This window comes from Aspergillus tanneri (genome assembly GCF_003426965.1).
Source record: "Aspergillus tanneri strain NIH1004 chromosome Unknown AapTan_5_pilon_pilon_pilon, whole genome shotgun sequence".
Taxonomy (NCBI): Eukaryota; Fungi; Ascomycota; class Eurotiomycetes; order Eurotiales; family Aspergillaceae; genus Aspergillus; species Aspergillus tanneri.
Window position 1 is genome coordinate 830727 of NW_022984632.1, and position 19971 is coordinate 850697.

General features: G+C 46.5%; 2 protein-coding genes across 2 annotated transcripts; both read left to right on the forward strand.

Moving 5' to 3' along the window:
- Positions 1-4292: 4292 nt before the first annotated feature.
- Positions 4293-7044, forward strand: PPP2R5D (protein phosphatase 2A regulatory subunit RTS1; the record flags this gene model as incomplete). Its single annotated transcript, XM_033574296.1, has 9 exons — positions 4293-4316; positions 4438-4764; positions 4866-5465; positions 5530-5883; positions 6001-6171; positions 6232-6359; positions 6414-6741; positions 6910-6986; positions 7041-7044. The coding sequence occupies 9 exons, from the start codon at positions 4293-4295 to the stop codon at positions 7042-7044; spliced, it is 2013 nt and encodes a 670-aa protein (XP_033422314.1).
- A 1012-nt stretch (positions 7045-8056) lies between these two features.
- ATNIH1004_009715 (histone acetyltransferase TRA1) lies at positions 8057-19922 on the forward strand (the record flags this gene model as incomplete). The annotated part of the gene is made up of 5 exons (XM_033574297.1): positions 8057-8108; positions 8219-8376; positions 8445-12402; positions 12463-19187; positions 19239-19922. The coding sequence occupies 5 exons, from the start codon at positions 8057-8059 to the stop codon at positions 19920-19922; spliced, it is 11577 nt and encodes a 3858-aa protein (XP_033422315.1).
- Positions 19923-19971: the final 49 nt, after the last annotated feature.

Below are 19971 nucleotides of genomic sequence, written 5' to 3' on the forward strand. Positions count from 1 at the left end.
CTGCCATCAGAATACTCACTTAATTCAACCACCCACCATGCCACCAAGCGCATAGAAATTCAAATAATTCAACTGAGAAAGAGGAAAGGACCCAGCTTGTAATATTAGCTTATAAAAACGAAAAGATAAAGTCGATTCGTGAAGCTGCGCTTGTTTTAATATCTTTTATCAATTCTACATCATAGGCTTAATGGAAACACAATGTGCAGCAAAACATGTGCCAAAAATTATAAAATAACTCAAAATAAAGAAGAATTGCTGTTATAATAGATCTTATTATTAGATAAACGCGGAACATCTCCCCAACCATCTCATATAAACAAAGTAGCCAATATCCTGCTTGCTAACCATGGTGCTACGCACCTATCCGGAGAGTTAGTGTAAACTGATATATAAGTGAACGATACAATGAGCTTAAAACAAAATATTCTCGTCGATGTAATTGCCAGCGTGCCAAACACAGACCTAAGGTTATCAAAGAGCAGTTCAATCCTGTACAGATTGCTATTGGGCAGCATGAGATGTACAAATAGATGTCTATAATTTTAATAAAACAGGCCTTGCACTAGGCATAGTAGCTACTACTAAAGTAGTTACAAGAGCTAATACAGTTGGAAATCGCATTTTTGTACAGCCAGGTACTCGAGAATGGGCTACCTTAATTGAATGCTTAACTCTGCAGTGTGGGCTGTTCCACCTTATATTATCTTTAAGGAAAAGGTCCATATAGGGGGTTGGTATTAAAATAGCACCTTATCACACGATTAGAGGATTAAAGGTAGTAAGAATGGATGGACAAACAACTGATAAAATTATACTACGCTGGCTTTAAAAGCCTTTATTCCAGCAACAGCTATCTGTACAACTGGAAGATATTGCCTGCTTATTTTAAATAGCTATGGTAGCTATCTTATACCTAAATGTGATAAGATATGCAGTGGGAATAATATGATTCCTATTTACATGCCTGCACATTTGTTACATCTCTTACAGCCTCGTGATATTGACTGTTTCTCACCTTTAAAGCGTGTATATAGCCACCTGGTTGGGAAGGAAGAAGACATGGCTTAGTTTTAATCTTATTAACAAGACTAACTTTTTGGAAGTCTTTCCTGCAAGCACAAAGACTTATAAACCAGATACTATTAAAAACAGCTTTGCAGCAACTGGCCTGGTCCCTTTAGCCCTAAGTGTGTCCAATCAGCTTAATATACAGCTAGAACTTCATACACTACCAGGCAGTTATTTAGGCAGTCGATCAACTAATTTAATGCTAAAATCACCTTAGAATCTTGCGCAGTTGGAGAAGTCTGGGCATCTACAGCTCAAAAGCAACTAAGAGCTCGTACAACAAGCCCTTCTACAGTTAAACCACACGTATGAGCGCCACCACGCTGCAGTGATTGTCATAAAGTAGGACATAGTCAATTGCAATGTCCTAATCGCAGTATTAATTAATTTATTTATAGAAATGCATAATTTTTGGTATTTTAAATAGCCCCTTTTCACTGATCAGGAGAGGTGGAAAGCTTGCTTGTGTGGAACGCTTGCTTGTGGAATAAGTAATAACTTTAGTTAACCAGCTAGATAATTGCGTTAAATAATCGGACACTGAATGACAAAGGACACCGAATGGCAAAGATTTCACCACCCCTATCACCTCCCACAATTTGAATAATATCTGAAGTCTTTATCCATACAAATGAAATATATTATAAATAATGAGTGTAGTACTATATAGTGGGGAATTTTAATCATGGCCCTGGATATTGCAATTACTATATGTAGGGGGTTGTCTGTAGCCTTGGTGCCTAAGCCTGTGCTTGAATTGTCTCCTCCCTTTTCCTGTATTACTTGTAGTGCATTATCAGCAGTTAGGCTGCCTTTATCTTAAATAAACTATCTAGGCTCTTCTTTTCTTTTTCTAGTGCTTATCAGCTGCCTGATGTTAATAAGTTTATTTTTTAGTAAAGCTATTTACTGCATAACAATCGTATTGTGTCACAGGTTAAACCCAGTAAGGAGCTCAGACTAAGGTCTTCGCTACTCTGTAGGGCGCTAGATGCGACTGATCTGCCGATCAGTCGTCTTGTACGTTTTTATATGGTCAAGTGGTTTTATCTCTTAGCGCAGAGACAACCAAACGATCGCATGCAAAACAGCTAACATCGAGCAGCTGAAAAAGGAGAGATAAAAAAGGAGGCATATAAAGTAAAACAATTGACTTTTTTTATACAGTATTAATCAAATTCAACTATTTAAATTAAGCAATCGATATTAACTAACAGTGGGAGATCTTGTATGCTTGCTGAAAACTTCTTGTAGCTATTCTAGTCCCAGATTATTATTAGTCCGGCCATTCTTGCTAAGACTTAATCGATAATCTTGAGGTAGAACCCAACCACTTGCTCAAATAGTCATAGTCAAAATGTAATTTAGTCTCTATTACCTGGTTGGATCGATCTAGCATTAGATTTGCGTGTTTCCGCGCCGCAGATAACTTTAGTTGTTGATACCACGCCCATTTGGAAGCCAATTTTATCTATATTGTAAATATCTTGTTTTAAGCGCGAAATAAATTGACCAACCCATTTATTACTAACTAGATCTGAGATAACTAGAGGCCAGGGATAACAACTAAGACTTTTGAAGTGCAGATATAAAAAGACCAGCAAGATATTAAACTTGGGAGATATTTAGAGACAGACCACGCTCAGCCATACTAATAATCCATTTCTTTAAGGTGTCCTCTTCAAGAGTGGATAATTTTCAGCCATTAGCAAGTATTTCTTTGTGTGCAGTTATTTCTTGAAGTCGATGATAGAAATCCGCAAAGGGACATCAAATACCTTAGCACAGGCATTCTGGACTGAAAATAATTATTATTCCATGCTTCGATAGCCGGTTTTATTCTTTCATCCTTTGAGATAGATGTCATTGTGATAATAATAACAATAATATCGATTAAAAAAGGCTTCGAAAATTGAATAATGAGTTTGGGGGGAGGCGGTGAAAATCTTTGCCATTCGGTGTCCGATTACGTGTGATAAATAACCTTAGTAAGCAAAATTAATCATTACGTGACCAAACACTCAGTCACATGACTCAAAACATCCAAAGCCAACAGAGTGCGAGGTGGACGAAGCTGCTTTCAAGACACTGAATATATCCTCATCAGGTCCCTTTCCTGGAAATATTTATCTGGAATTAACTTATTTCTACAGGTATGAGGGGTAGATATAAATTACAGATATCATTCCAGTCTAATAGAACATTTCGCAACCCAGGGGGAAAGGAGGTATTGAGAGAGATGGGGGTAGTTGAAAAAAGAGGAAAACGGGGAGTTGATTGTAAAAAAATAAAACAAAAGGACGCATTAAGCATTTGCCTGGACTTCAGGAATTATCTCGATCGTGTGTGCTGTCTCCTCTTTGGTGTGAGGATGGGCCCCAGAGTCCCACGACGTCTGAGCGCTCCCTCGTCAGCCACACCAAGCCAGACCCTTCCCTCAACGCTCTTTGACCGCACTCCAACGACCTGTTTGTTGCGTTCATTGCTTAGACTGTCCATCTCCTAATACTTTCTATTCATCGCTTTCGATTTTGCCTGTCTTAGATTCCCTCGAGGGCTGCGATCCCATCCAGTCCTCGTCCTATTCCTGGGGTCACTTGCCCCCCACTTGTTGCCAACTAGCCGCTAAGCGACACGGAAGAAGATCGTCTACCTACCGTAGACTGACTTACTAGCTGCTCCTATCCTATACCACTACTGTGTTTCGCGCCTAAGTAAGACTGAAAGCAAGCGTTCCATCTCCTCCCAACTTGTCTCCCCAACCATTCGAGGTAAGTCGTGCATCACCGTTTAGTTTCCTGTTCCTTTTGCGCCTCTGGGACCACTTTTTGTTTTGCCCCCTCCCCTCTCCCCTGGTGCTACCATGGCCCATCTGCTGGCTTGATCTTTCGTCCTACCGCCTGCTCCTCGTTCCTCCCGATCTTGGGTGCGATCTCTTTTGCTTTGTTTATATTTCCCCTCCTAGTCTTGCAGCTCAGAAAATTATCTACTTCGTCATTCTATACATTGATCGGATTTGAGCGCTATGCCCTGCTGTGCTGTGGTCGGAAATGCTCATGTAGTCATTCTCAGACCGACATAAACAACTCCCCGTCGTGGCCCTCCTGAATCTGCCTCCGCCCTGCCCAACACTCAACCCCTCCCGCTAGTGTGCGGCATCTTGCTGCACTGGCATCCAGTCCCTCGACCGAGTACATGTGGCTGTTCGAATAGCCGCGACAATGAAGGGCTTCAGACAGAGAGTGGTGAGTGTCGCATTTCGTTGACTGCGTCTTCGTTTCCCCGTTCCCCAGCCTCTTCCCCGCCCGAGAATCGATGCCCACGCCGGCCATTTTCATCCCCATTCTCGGTTAACCGTTGGATCAGCATGAGCAGTTGTCGAGAGCGAAAGATGCAAATAAATCGTCGAAAAAGAAAGATGCCCAGAGCCAACCTTCCTTGGGGATCAATCCGGCTCAACAGTCTTCGTCTCCAAACCACGGCACTCCGACCTCATCTACAACTTCGGTAAATGATGCTAGAGGGAAATCGCCGGATAATGCCTCACAGGCTGGGGCGTATCCCCATGGTCAATATTTTATCCCACAGGGCGCAGGAGTCGCTGGTCAACCCGTGAATAACGGAGCGCCAGGAACCCCAACAAAACAAGGCCAGCCAATAGCCCCTAGTGTGGTTATTAGCCCAAGTGCACCGGTGAGTACCCCCTTCCTGTCCTCGTCAGTCACGCGGTCCATCGCGACCGGTACTTTTGCATACATTGTCCTAGCGCTGATCGTTTTTATCCCATTTTACAGCATGTTCCTCCGCCCGGTGCTGCCGAGACGATGCCAGGTGATCTGGCACCTCCAAGGAAATCTCACGTCTTCGACCGCCTTCAGACAACCCCTAAGGATATGTCCGAGGGTATCCGCACCCCAAAGCGGCAGCATTCGTCGCGATTTGATATTTCCGACCAGCGTCAGAGGGAGTTGGAAAAACTTCCCGGGTTCCATGAAGTACCCCCAAATCGGCGCCAGGAGCTCTTCATGCAAAAAATCGATCAGTGCAATATCATATTTGATTTCAACGACCCTACTGCAGATATGAAGTCCAAGGAGATCAAGAGACTTGCGCTCCACGAACTTTTGGATTATGTTGCCAACAATCGCTCAGTGATTACTGAACCAATGTATCCTCGAGTGGTGGAAATGTTTGCCAAAAACCTATTTCGACCAATTCCGCCGCCAGTAACGCCTCAGGGTGAGGCCTTTGACCCAGAGGAGGATGAACCGGTTCTGGAAGTGGCCTGGCCCCATATCCAAGTTGTTTATGAGTTCTTTTTGCGATTCATCGAAAGCCAAGATTTCAACACGAACATTGCGAAGGCTTATATTGATCACCATTTCGTGCTCCAGGTTTGTTGACCCTGGCCTCCTACCTGGTAAATTTAGATCTGTTATGGGCTGAACTCTTCATTAGTTGCTGGAACTGTTTGACTCTGAGGATCCTCGCGAACGAGATTTCCTCAAAACAACGCTACATCGGATTTACGGAAAATTCTTGAACCTGCGGTCATATATTCGGCGATCTATCAACAATGTTTTCTTCCAATTCACATACGAAACCGAGCGATTTAACGGAATTGCGGAATTGTTGGAAATTCTGGGGTCAATCATCAACGGATTCGCCCTTCCTCTCAAGGAAGAACACAAACTTTTCTTGACCAGAGTCCTGCTTCCCCTACATAAGGTTAAAAGTCTTAGCATGTACCACCCACAATTGGCTTATTGTATTGTCCAATTCCTAGAGAAGGATTCCTCACTCACAGAAGAGGTACGGTCCCGGCTAACTAACCCAAGTTCATACTCGTTTTGAACTTCCATTCATCTCTGTCCTTCATCTGTCTGTTTCTATTCTTGTGGCTGTGTCAAATCCTAACATTGGTGATAGGTCGTTCTTGGGCTACTACGCTACTGGCCCAAGGTCAATAGCACGAAGGAAGTAATGTACCTGAACGAAGTGGAAGATATTTTCGAGGTTATGGATCCAGCAGAGTTTGCCAAGGTCCAAGAGCCCTTGTTTCAACAACTGGCCAAGTCAGTTGCCAGTCCGCACTTCCAGGTCTGTTGAACAACACATGCATGCGATCTTGTACATTTAGCACTAACCTTTACTATGTAGGTTGCGGAACGGGCACTCTACTTCTGGAACAACGAATACTTCTGTAACTTGGTCAGCGACAATGTGGACACAATCTTACCGATTATGTTTCCTCCACTGTATGAGAATTCAAAAGGTCATTGGAACAGGTAACTCCATCATCCCTAATCTTTCATTGTATACGAAAGATTAACATGCCATAGGACAATCCACAGCATGGTCTACAATGCAATGAAGATGTTCATGGAGATCAATCCTCAGCTTTTCGATGAATGCTCTCACGAGTACAATGAGCGTCAGAATAATGCTGAGCAGCGTGAAAAGGCTCGGCAAAGCCGATGGGAAAAGGTCGCAGAGCGAGCCAAGGAACGACAGAATGGCATTGCCCGGCCTCCACAACTGGCGTCTGCGGACATTCCAATCCAAGTGGACGAGATCGACTCTATCACCAATGACAGTCAGAAGCGCCTTCACTCTCTGAAGCTGGATGAGCCAGGTACAACAACTGAGCGAAGGGCCACTGCGGGATCGGTAAGTCCCATATATTTCTGACTCGTGTGTGTGGTTATTTGTCTTGCATGACATCTTCTGCACCTCGCTGAAGAGTCACCTGTTCCCTTGTCGTTGCCTCTGCTAAGAAATCGTCCATTTTGATGTACAGCAAGCGTGATTCTAACGTCAATCGTCCGTTTGCTCCAGAGAAGGCGCCGCGGCTCCCTCGATAGTCCTAGGAGGCGAAGAAGTGGTAGCGGCAGCGAGATCCGACCCCGACGAAGGTCTGTCGGCTCAGGAGTTGCCGTGTCGATTGTAACACGAAACAACTCTATCAGGTAACCGTCAGATTTATGGCATTTTTTTCGTTAGACTTTCCACTACGATAGCATAGCGACTACAAGCTTCGATGAAGTGATTTTGATTCTTAGGTTTGGCATTGGTCCAAATCCCTTGTTCATGTCTCCCATCTTCTCCTACCAAATTTTCTCCCCTTTTCGTCGCTTCCTTATCTCATTTCCCTTACCCACTTCTTTTCCATTTTGTGTACATGGCTTGCAATATTTTTCTCTCCGCGTATGGGCTGTGATATGCCCTTTTTTTCGATGCGGGCTTTTCAAGTTGGACTATTAGAACTGTGTTCGGGTCTGGAAAACGGGTGCGAATGGCGTTTCCCTTAATCGATATTGAAATCGATGACCTTATTTGAGTTTTCAAATATGAAGTATTCACGGCATAGCCTGAAACCAGATTCAATCTTTCTGGATTTCTCGCAATTTGTTCTTTGGCGTGTAGCGGGTGAATCACGTGGCACTGTAGTACTACCCCTGTGCCTGGTGTGGGGCGCTGCCGATGATAGGTTAAATGATCGAATTGCGTTTAATAACCGCGCGCTAGTCGGAATGGAGAATAAAACCCCCGAAATTGCCTTTTACGGACTAGTGTATATTTCGGGGTCTCTGCGACACCCGCGTTTTGCTCTGCTGCTTCTGCTCTTGTCGATTCGCAAGCGTGATTTTGCGCGCAGTTCACTCTTCACTTTGATATACCCAATCTCCCCACTCCACCAAGGGACCCTCCAATCTCCGTTCATTTATCCCCTTCACCTATATCTATTCTCATTAATTGTAAACCCGGAGATCAATGATTTTATATTTGTCCTTTTTCGCTTCCTCTGTCTGATGAAGCGTCTTCCCTCGCTGGGCGAATAGAGATAGCCTTCCTCTGTCGCTATCCCGCATGTGAACACGACGTCCACAAAAGACTGTGCTGCCTTTCGATTTCTGGCCGGCCCTGTGGCCTGGCAGTAACTCGTCGCCATTATACCTACTCGTAGCTCTGGAGTAGCTTAGCCATGGAGCGAAATATTGATATCTATGCCAGCAAGCTGGCCGATGAGAAGCTTGGTATGCTTTACCTCTTTGCACTCAAACAGAAAAGACATAAACGACATAACAAAAAGCCTTTCAGCTGGTCTTCTGGAGCTGCCCTCGCTAACATTTGTTGTTGGAATTAGATATAAAGCTCCGGTCTAATGTCGCACTTGAATTACGAGATAATATTGAGCCGCTATGCTCTGGTGCGAGCTATCCTATCTTCCTGTCAAAGCTGTGGCCGGTATTCAAGACCATCCTGAAAGGCGAACCTGTTTTCGCGAACAGCTCGTTTGAGCAGGTCAGTTGCGGTTGTCTAGCTTCATTTCACACTTAATGGGATCGAGGTTGATCTTTTTGAAATTCTAGAAACTGCGCAACTGTGTTCTCGAGACACTTCACCGACTACCCATGGCATCTCCGGACGTGGAACCGTACGCTGCGGATATGGTTGATATGTTGCTGGACCTGGTTCGGATTGAAAATGAAGAAAATGCTGTTCTCTGTATGAAAACTATCATGGACCTGGAGCGAAACCAGGCCAAAGCAACGGCGGCCCGTGTACAACCATTCCTTGAACTCATTCAGGAGATGTTCCAGACAATGGAACAGGTCGTTCGGGATACATTCGATACCCCCAGCCAGGCGACTCCTTCAGGAATGCCCTCGACGCCAAGTGCAACCGCTCAGAACTTTCAGTCTCCCAGGCCTAGCTCACCTGCCACATCTGTTTCTGATCTCGGTCCGGATCAGCAAGGAAGCAACGTTCTGCTCAAAGGCATGCAATCCTTCAAGGTCTTAGCAGAGTGCCCTATTATTGTTGTCTCTATCTTCCAGACCCATCGCAATTCAGTCTCGGCGAATGTCAAGCTTTTTGTGCCCCTAATTAAGAGCATACTGCTGCTCCAGGCCAAGCCTCAGGAGAAAGCGCACGCAGAGGCTGCTGCACAAGGTATGATATTTACTGGGGTGTGCAAGGAAATCAAAAACCGGGCTGCCTTTGGCGAGTTTATCACAGCACAAGTGAAGACAATGAGTTTCCTCGCATACCTACTAAGAATGTACGCACATCAACTTCAAGACTTTCTCCCCACACTCCCGTCAGTCGTTGTCCGCCTCCTCCAAGATTGCCCAAGGGAGAAATCTAGTGCAAGAAAAGAACTTCTTGTTGCAATCCGCCACATCATCAACTTCAATTACCGAAAGATTTTCCTTGAGAAAATTGACGAACTTCTCGATGAACGGACCTTGATCGGTGATGGCCTTACTGTGTATGAAACGATGAGGCCTCTCGCCTACAGCATGCTTGCGGATCTCATCCACCATGTACGAGACCATCTATCTCGCGATCAGATCAGACGGACTGTTGAGGTGTACACCAAAAACCTCCACGATGATTTTCCAGGAACAAGCTTTCAAACAATGAGTGCTAAGTTGCTGCTTAACATGGCCGAAAGGATATGCAGACTGGATGATAAATGTGAAGCCCGTTACTTCTTGATCATGATACTTGATGCGATTGGCGATAAGTTTGCATCGATGAACCACCAGTTCGACAATGCTGTGAAGATTTCGAAAGCATACAAAGCAAATAAGAAGGACATTGAACCTTCATCGGAGAAATACCTTGCGGACAAAGATAGTCCTCCGGACTGGGATGAGATCGATATCTTTTCGGCATCACCTATAAAGACTTCCAACCCCCGTGATCGTGGCGGAGATCCAGTGTCGGATAATATTTTCCTTTTCAAGAACCTGATTAACGGCCTCAAAACGATTTTTCACCAGCTGAAAAATTGCAACCCCGAGCACATTCAAATAGATTCGAATAGTGTTCCTATAAACTGGTCCGAAGTTTCTTATGGGTACAATGCCGAAGAAGTGCGGGTGATCAAGAAGCTTTTCCATGAAGGTGCTCGGGTGTTCAAGTACTATGGCGTCGACCAGTCACCGCCAGATGTGAGCTATTCGTCCCCGTTCGAGTTCCTTGCCAGCCAGTATACGGCACCCATGTCTCGAGAGGAAAAGGAGCTCCTAGAAAGTTTTGGAACTGTGTTCCACTGCATCGACACTGCAACTTTCCACGAGGTTTTTCATTTGGAGATACCATATCTGCATGAGCTTATGTTTGAACACGGCGCTCTACTTCATCTGCCTCAATTCTTCCTTGCTAGCGAGGCCACCTCTCCCGCCTTTTCTGGAATGGTGTTGCAGTACCTCATGGACCGGATCCACGAAGTAGGAACGTCTGATATGACAAGGGCAAAGATTTTACTTCGAATGTTTAAGCTCTCTTTCATGGCTGTGACGCTCTTCTCTGTCCAGAATGAACAGGTTTTGCATCCCCATGTGACCAAGATTGTCACCAAGTGTATTGAGCTTTCGGTGACCGCAGAAGCACCTATGAATTATTTCCTTCTTTTGCGCTCACTCTTTCGCAGCATTGGCGGAGGACGTTTTGAGCTATTATACAAGGAGATCCTACCTCTGCTTGAAATGCTCCTCGAGACGTTCAATAATCTGCTCCTTGCAGCACGGAAGCCGCAAGAGCGTGACCTGTACGTCGAACTTACATTGACGGTTCCTGCCCGCCTCAGCCATCTTTTGCCACACCTCAGTTATCTTATGCGTCCTATCGTTGTAGCGCTGCGCGCGGACTCAGACCTGGTAGGGCAGGGTCTTCGAACTCTTGAGCTCTGTGTGGACAACCTCACTGCCGACTATTTGGATCCCATAATGGCTCCTATTATGGATGAGCTGATGACAGCCCTTTGGGACCATCTCCGCCCCCACCCGTACAATCACTTCCATGCGCATACAACCATGAGGATATTGGGCAAGCTGGGTGGCCGCAACAGGAAGTTCCTAAACCATCCACCTGATCTCTCTTTTGAACAGTTTACCGATGATGCGCCAAGCTTTGATGTCAAGCTCATTGGACCCAGTGAGAAGCGCCCTTTCCCTATCGGAATTGGTGTTGACCTGGCGATTGGGAAGTTGTTGGAGAGCCCTAAAACCCCTGCAGCAAAGGCTTCTGATGCGTACTACAAACAGCAGGCATTCCGTATGATTTCTTCACAGCTCAAACTTTATATTGGACATGACAGCCTCCCAGAGGATCTAGCATCACTTATTCGTCTCCACGCCAACGATCTCTTCGACAACAAAACCACAGCTATGGGTGATATATTGGAGAAGTCTGACCGAGCTAGCTCTATTCCAAAGAAATTGTCACAGGAAGTCTCGCTGAAAAAGCTCCTGAAGGCTTGTATCTTTGCTACCACAGTTCCGGAATTGCAACAAACGGCGACTTCATTTGTAGCCGAAACTTGTAAACATTTCGCCATCGTTGAAGTTGGACGGGCACTTGCTCAGGTTAGACATAGCAGAAAGCCTTTTGACGTCTCGAGTGGAGAAGGCCCTGTGTACCTTGATTCACGCGTTCTTGCTGAAGCTTTGGTCGAATGCTTGTCCTCAGACAACGCCGATATACGCCATGGTGCCCAGGCAGCAATGCAAGTTATGAAGGATGCAGCCAGCATTATATTTGGAACACATGAGCGAGTGTCGAAGCTACCGTTCTTCCAACACCTGGGCCGTGTTTTTTGTCATAGCTGTCATAGCGAAGAGTGGTTTACTAAGGCGGGTGGTAGCCTTGGTATCCACCAATTTGCGACTGAGTTGGATCTGGGTGATTCGTGGCTGTTTGATAAACAGGCTGAATTTGTCCGAGCATTAATGTACGTGATCAAGGATACTCCGCCCGACCTTCCAGCCAGTACACGCATAAGAGCGCAGGAGACTTTGGATTTGATTCTACGGAAATGTTGCAAAAATGTTTCCAAAGATGACATGAAAAATGAGAAGAGCCGTCTCTATTCATTGTGCGGATTTTTTGTCTACGAACTTTCTCATATGAACAAATATGTCCGTGAGGCTTCTCGTCGGAGTTTCTCGACCATTGCTGAGGTTCTTGGTTGTGAAGTCTATGAGCTTATCTTCCCTGTCAAAGACCGCCTGCTTCAATCAATTTTTAATAAGCCTTTGCGAGCTTTGCCCTTCTCCACGCAAATCGGGTTCATTGATGCTATTACTTTCTGCTTAAGTTTGCACAATAACATTGTGACATTCAATGATCCACTGAACCGACTTATGCTCGAATCTCTCGCTCTTGCCGACGCTGATGACGAATCGTTAGCATCTAAGCCAAATGAATTCAAGAATGCCGAAATGATTGTCAACCTGCGTGTGGCCTGCCTCCGCCTTTTGTCAATGGCAATGAGCTTCCCAGAGTTTGCCAACACTCCCCAGAATACAAGTCGTGCTCGTATTATTTCCGTTTTTTTTAAATCACTATATTCACGATCGCCTGATGTTATCGAAGCAGCAAACGCGGGTCTGAAGGATGTTCTTACGCAGACTAATAAGTTGCCCAAGGATCTTCTACAGAATGGTCTTCGTCCTATTCTCATGAACCTGCAGGATCCTAAGCGTTTGAGTGTCGCGGGTCTCGATGGACTTGCACGATTGTTAACCCTGCTTACGAATTACTTCAAAGTCGAGATTGGTGCTCGCCTTCTGGATCATATGAAGGTCATTGCAGATGACGCTCTGTTGCAGAAAGTTTCCTTTAGTCTCGTTGAACAAAACCCGCATATGAAGATTGTGGCAGCAATCTTCAACATTTTTCACCTGCTTCCGTCGGCTGCAACTTCGTTCATGGAGCACCTTGTGAATAAAGCTCTGGATCTAGAAGAAAAACTTCGCAGAACGTCCAACAGCCCCTTCAGAAAGCCTATTGTTAAATATTTGAATCGTTACCCGAAAGAGAGTTTGTCTTTTTTTCAAGCTCGCTTCAAGGATGAACGATTTGGACGCTTCTTTGGGCAGGTTCTTGCAGATCCGGAAAGTGAGTCTTTGCGCGCAGCGGTTGTTGCCGATACCGAAAGTTTTATAGCTGCTGCATTTGGGCAGGATGCAACGGACGGCAAGAATACATCTGCAATAAATGGAATTTACGTTGCACATTCTGTCTGTTCACATGAGTCTACGAAGCGTTGGTTAGTGTCACATGCGGATTTACGAATGAAGCTTCTACAGTCTGGCCGTGATCTGAACAGAAAGCTTCGCTTTGATAAGCTCCCCGCCAATGAGCGGTTGAGGGTTGAGCAGGCAGAAGAGCAGTTGATCGACGTATTTACCATCTATCTTTCTGAATCAGTGCAAGACCTGGACTTCCTTTTTGAGGTTATGGATGGTTTATCTGCAGATGAGCTGAAGCGCACACTGGCATTCCCCAAATTCATTTATCGCCACATTATCACAAATGAATCCATCGACTATCGGCGTTCAGTCATCATGCGATGCCTTGACCTATATGGCCAGCGGTCGTGTTCACAGAAAATGAAAACATATGCCTTCCATCATCTAGTTAACCCCATCTTTGCAATGGACGTCCAAACAACGTGGAACAACTCTCCTAATAGTCCGAAGCTGATGGATAAAAGCATGACCGAATTTATTCAGAGTCGCCTGTGGAAACCTCAATTAGCAGACTTAAGCGAAGAATCCAACCAAGCCGGTGTTGACCATTCGCGGATGGAGCTTCTCCAGCTGTCCGCTCTACTGATTAAATACCATCATCAAACGGTCCAGGATTCCCGAAAAGATATTATCAAGTTTGCTTGGAATTATATCCGACTTGAGGACATCATCAATAAATACGGCGCTTACGTTCTCATCAGCTATTTCATTGCGCACTACGAGACACCATTTAAGATTGTCGTCCAAGTTTACGTTGCTCTCTTGAGGGCACACCAAAATGAGGGCAAAGCTCTTGTTACGCAAGCTCTCGATGTCCTGGCTCCTGTATTACCAACCAGGATTTTAGCAGCAAGCAGCAGCGCGCAGACACCAGACACTCGGTACCCATTGTGGGCCAAGTGGCCTCGGCGCATTTTGGCCGAAGAAACTGCTAACCTGCAGCAGGTTATGAGTATTTTCCATTTCCTTGTTCGACAACCGGATCTGTTTTATGAGTCGAGGGAGCATTTTGTACCGCTTATTGTGCCCTCCTTGATCAAGATTGCGTCGCCTCCCAACTCGTCGAATGAAAGTAAGAAGCTTGCCTTGAATCTGATAAACCTCATCTGGCACTGGGAGCAAAAACGTGTCGATAGCCAGACTGCTTTACCAAATGGTATCCTTGACTCGCCAAACACGAAGAAGCGGAAGATTGATGAGGCCCAAGTTACTTCATCTCCCTCACCAGCACTTGCGCCTCCTCATGCTCGAGAGCGTTCCGAGTACACGGTTCCCGCGGATCTTAGGGCAAATCTAATCAAGTATCTCATCTCATTCATAACTATTATTCCTGAGAGATTCTCTGTGCCAGCTGCTCGGATCCGTGACCTTCAGTCGAACAAGACACAAGCGCCTGTTCTTACTGGGGAACTGATAAAAAAGGCGGTGCATTTGCTGAGAAACCTGTTATCTCCGGTGTACTGGGGTGACCTAGATATCGAGCTTTACCAAAAGGCCACAGAGCCCATCCTTGCTGGTGAAAAGGCAGAGAAACCAGATGAAAAGCACATCACGAGTATGGTGAACGCTTTACAAGTTGTGCGAGTTCTTCTCGCAGCAAAACCCGATGACTGGATTACGGCTCGCTTGCCATTGATCCAGAAGCTCCTCGAGAAACCATTGCGTTGCGACAATCCGGAGATCCAGGATTGTCTTCATGGCCTGGAAAATGACATGGAAATCTCCCCTAAGCTGCCACCTCCAGTAAGGCGTGTTCTTAATGCTCTCCCTGACGACCAGCCGGAAGAAGAAGATGCAATGGATGTTGAAAATTCACCCTCGGAGTTTGTGACGTACCTGTCAGCTATTGCGACAGAGACGCTTTCGGCCAATAATTACATTTCCAGCTTGAACGCTCTCTGGACGCTTTCCAGGAACAAGCCGGCGGAAATGGATGCCCATATTCCGCAAGTGATGAAGGCATTCTCCCAAAAGTTGGCAAAAGAGCATGTTGCAGCCTGTACACACAATCAGGGACAATATACCAACGGCACGAAACTCCCAGAAGGGGTTCCAGACCAGCAAGAGTACGAAATTGGGGTTGACTTGATTTTCAAGACTATTGAGTTGATTTCTGTGCGCATGTCTCACCTTGGAGAGCAGAGGCGACCATTCTTAAGCGTCTTAGCGCAGCTGGTTGAGCGATCGCAGAACATCAAACTTTGTAGTAAAGTATTGGGTATGGTGGAGACATGGATATTCCACTCAACTGAATCCTGGCCGACGCTGAAGGAGAAAACCGCTGTTCTGCACAAGATGCTACTGTTTGAGTCAAGAGCCGATCAGACAATGCTCAAGAAGTTCCTGGACCTCGTCATTAGGATTTATGAGGATTCCAAGATTACACGCACTGAGTTGACGGTCCGACTAGAGCACGCTTTTTTGATTGGGACTAGGACCCAGGACGTTGAAATGCGCAATCGCTTCATGAGCATCTTTGATCGAAGTCTGACACGCCTAGCCAGCTCCCGACTCAGTTATGTCCTTACCTGCCAAAACTGGGATACTCTTTCGGATTCTTTCTGGTTAGCGCAGGCATCTCACCTAGTCCTAGGGTGTATTGATATGAATTCCTCGGCGAAACTTCACCCGGATGATTTCACTCTCTATCCGGTGTCCTTCCTATATAGCAATGCTGACAAGGATCCGAGGAAGGCTGATGTCATGGTTGATATTCAGTTGGAAGCATTTGTATCGGACCGTAAGCGCTTCGTGTCCGAAATCAGTGATGTCAAAGCCCGTGACTTGGTGGAGCCACTTTGCCAACTCCAACATACGGACCCAAGCGTTGCATACACCCTCTGGACCAACTTGTTCACTATCTTCTGGTCTACCCTGTCCAGGGAGGACCGTATTGACTTGGAGAAGGGAATGGTCGCTTTGCTTACTCGAGAATACCATAGGGGCCAACTGGACAAGAGGCCCAATGTTGTACAAGCGTTACTCGAGGGTGTTGTACGGGCTAAGCCACGTTTCAAGATTCCTCCCCATGTGACAAAATACCTGAGCCGTACTTATGATGCTTGGTACACTGCTGCGACGTATCTTGAAGAGTCAGCCGTCAATCCTATTATTGATACTCCGACTGTCCGCGAGAGCAATCTTGATGCTTTGATTGAGGTATACGCAGGCTTGCAGGAAGATGATTTCTTCTACGGTACCTGGCGTCGTCGCTGTAAGTTTGTGGAGACGAACGCTGCTATTTCATATGAACAGCAAGGAATGTGGGACAAGTCGCAGCAACTGTACGAGAATGCGCAGATCAAAGCTCGCTCCGGGGCAATGCCGTTCTCTCAGGGCGAATACTATTTGTGGGAGGACCATTGGTTGATATGTGCTCAAAAACTGCAACAATGGGAAATCCTCAGTGACTTTGCCAAGCACGAGAACTTGAATGACCTTCTTTTGGAGGCGGCTTGGAGAAACATTGAAAACTGGCAAGGTGACGGCAACAGAGAACAGCTAGAGTCTCTCATTAAATCCGTCTCCGACGCTCCCACTCCAAGGCGTACCTTCTTCCAGGCGTTTATGGCACTCCTCCAATTTCATATCAAGAAAGACAATCTTCAGGATTTCAATGGCGTCTGTGACGAGTCAATTCAGCTATCAATTCGAAAATGGCTCCAGTTGCCAAAGAGGATAACAAATGCCCATATCCCGATACTGCAGCACTTCCAACTCTTGGTTGAACTTCACGATGCAAGCCACATCTGTGGAAGTCTAGCACAGACCAATGACCGAAACTTGGACACAAAGTCTGCAGAGTTGAAATTGCTACTTGGGACTTGGCGAGATCGTCTCCCAAATCTTTGGGACGATATTAATGCTTGGCAAGACCTTGTTACCTGGCGCCAACACATATTCCAGCTCATCAATGCGACATACCTTGGGCTGCTACCTCCACAGACCAACAACGTGGCCAGCAACTCTTATGCCTATCGCGGATACCACGAGACGGCATGGATCATCAACCGCTTCGCTCATGTGGCTCGTAAGCATCAGATGCCTGAGGTGTGCATCAATCAACTTAGCCGCATCTATACGCTGCCGAATATTGAGATCCAAGAAGCGTTCTTGAAGTTGCGAGAACAGGCTAAGTGCCATTATCAAAATCCTAAGGAACTCAACAACGGCCTGGACGTGATCAACAACACTAATCTGAACTACTTTGGTGCACAGCAGAAGGCGGAGTTTTATACCCTCAAGGGCATGTTCCTTGCCAAACTGAACCATGTCAACGAGGCAAATGAAGCTTTTGGCGTCGCTCTCTATTATGACCTACGACTCGCGAAGGCTTGGTCTGAATGGGGCCAATACAGTGACCAGCGATTCAAATCTGACCCGTCAGATTATGAATTGGCAAGCAATGCCGTCAGTTGCTATTTGGAAGCTGCTGGTCTCTACAAGAATGCCAAGTCCAGGAAATTGCTTAGCCGCATCCTCTGGTTACTAAGCTTGGATAATGAAGAAGGGCGAGTGGCGGGCGCTTTTGAGACTTTCAAAGGTGAAACTCCGGTTTGGTACTGGATCACCTTTATCCCACAACTGCTTACGAGCTTGTCACACCGTGAAGCTCGCCTTTGTAAAGCTGTGCTGGTGAAAATTGCAAAATTGTACCCCCAAGCTCTTTTCTTCTTGCTTCGTACGAACAGGGAAGACATGCTCAACATCAAAAAGCAGCATGACCAGAAGCAAGAAAAGCTGAACCGTGCAAGGCAGCAGCAACAACAGCATGCTTCGCCGCAGCCTAAAACTTCACCTGCAGCCACTGACAGCTCGCCAGCACAAAATGCCCAACCTGCAAATGCCAATGCTTCCTCTCCTGCACAGGGTCAAACCATTCAGCCAAGCAGCCTACAGCAGGGGCCGAATCAAACCCAGTCCCATTCCCAGGGGATGTCGCAAGGCCAAAGCCCACAGATCAACAGCAGTGCGCAGGCTCAGCAATCTCCTGCGCAAGGTCAAATGCAACAATCCCAGGGGCAAGCTTCTGCACCAAGCCAAGGCCAAACCCAGATGCAGCAATCCCAAGGTCAACAGCAGAATCATCTTCAAGTCCCGGCTCAAAATGGAACCCCACAGCAGAACCAAAATGCTGGTACAGAGCCAGAGAAGGAGGCGCTCAAGAAACCATGGGAGTACTCAGATGAGATCATGTCCGGTCTTAAAACGGCCTTCCCATTACTTGCCTTGTCCATGGAGACCATGGTTGACCAGATTCATAAGAACTTCAAGTGTCCTCCCGACGAAGATGCATATCGTCTGATTGTTGCCCTTTTGAATGATGGGCTGGCGTATGTGGGTCGTATGCCTGGATCATATGCGCAGGACTTCAAATTGCCAGCTGCCACTGAAGCAAACATTACACGCTTCGCTGAGACCATCCTCCCTGCCCATATCCGCAAATCCTTCGAAGCCGACTTCGTTGTGAAGAAGCCGACTATGTACGAATACATACAGAAATTGCGGCGCTGGCGAGACAAGTTCGAAGAGAAACTCGATCGTCGACCTCAATGCCAGTTCTTGGAGAGTTACTCGCCGCACCTCAGTGAATTTAGATTCCTCAAATTTGACGAGGTTGAGGTGCCAGGTCAGTATCTTCTGCACAAAGACAAGAATCAAGACTTTGTTCGTATTGATAGGTTCTTGCCTGACATTGATCTGGTTCGGGGCATTGGTGTGTGCCACCGTCGCCTGAAGATTCGTGGTCATGATGGTAGCGTTCACCCGTTTGCTGTCCAGCATCCAGCAGCCCGTCACTGCCGACGCGAGGAACGAATCTTGCAACTGTTCCGTATATTCAATGGGTTGTTAGGCAAACGCAAGGAAAGTCGACGGCGCAACCTATATTTCCATCTTCCGCTCATGATTCCACTGGCTCCCCATATTCGCTTGGTCCGTGATGACCCTTCCTATATCTCCATGCAAGGCATTTATGAGGATTTCTGTCGCCGGGTAGGGATCAACAAGGACGATCCTGTTCTGTTTACAATGGAGAAGATGAGATCATTAGCAGAGACCAAGCAGAACGTGAGTGAAGCTCATCATTTTCAATCTATGACCAAGGCTAACATTCCCCAGCGTACGCCAGACCAGCAGCAGCTACTCCGCTCCGAGATCCTCACAGCCATCCAGGAAAGATGGGTCCCTAATACGGTGGTGCTGGACTACTTCCAGAACACTTACCCCAATTTTGCGGACTTTTGGCTGTTCCGCCGGCAGTTTGCTTATCAATATGCTGCCATTGCGTTCATGACATACGTGATGCACATGGGTAACCGATACCCTAACAAGATCATGATATCCAGGATGACGGGCGACATCTGGGGTTCGGAGCTGATTCCAACAATCAACCCTGCGAAGGCATTCTTTTACAATCCCGAGCAAGTACCTTTCCGTTTCACTCCAAACATTCAGACGTTACTGGGACCTATTGCCACGGAAGGGCTCTTCGCTTGTGCGCTGATGGCAATTGCGCGGTGTCTTACCGAACCACGCCATGAACTCGAACAGCAACTTAGCATCTTCGTGCGAGATGAAATGACATTCTGGTCCACAGCACAGCATCGTGGGGCTTTGCCAGTCCCTCAGCTTCGCGACTTGGTATACAACAACAGTGATGTCATTGTCAACCGGGCTGTCAGTCTTGCCAGCCCCCCTGAGGGCAATCTGCCCGCGAACCAAACGACAATCGACCTCATCTCCAAGGCTGTGAACCCTCAGCACCTAGCATCCTGCGACGCTCTGTGGATGGCGTACCTCTAGAAGTACTCATCCTGTTTTGCCGGCCTGTGTACTATGTTTCGTTCTCTGC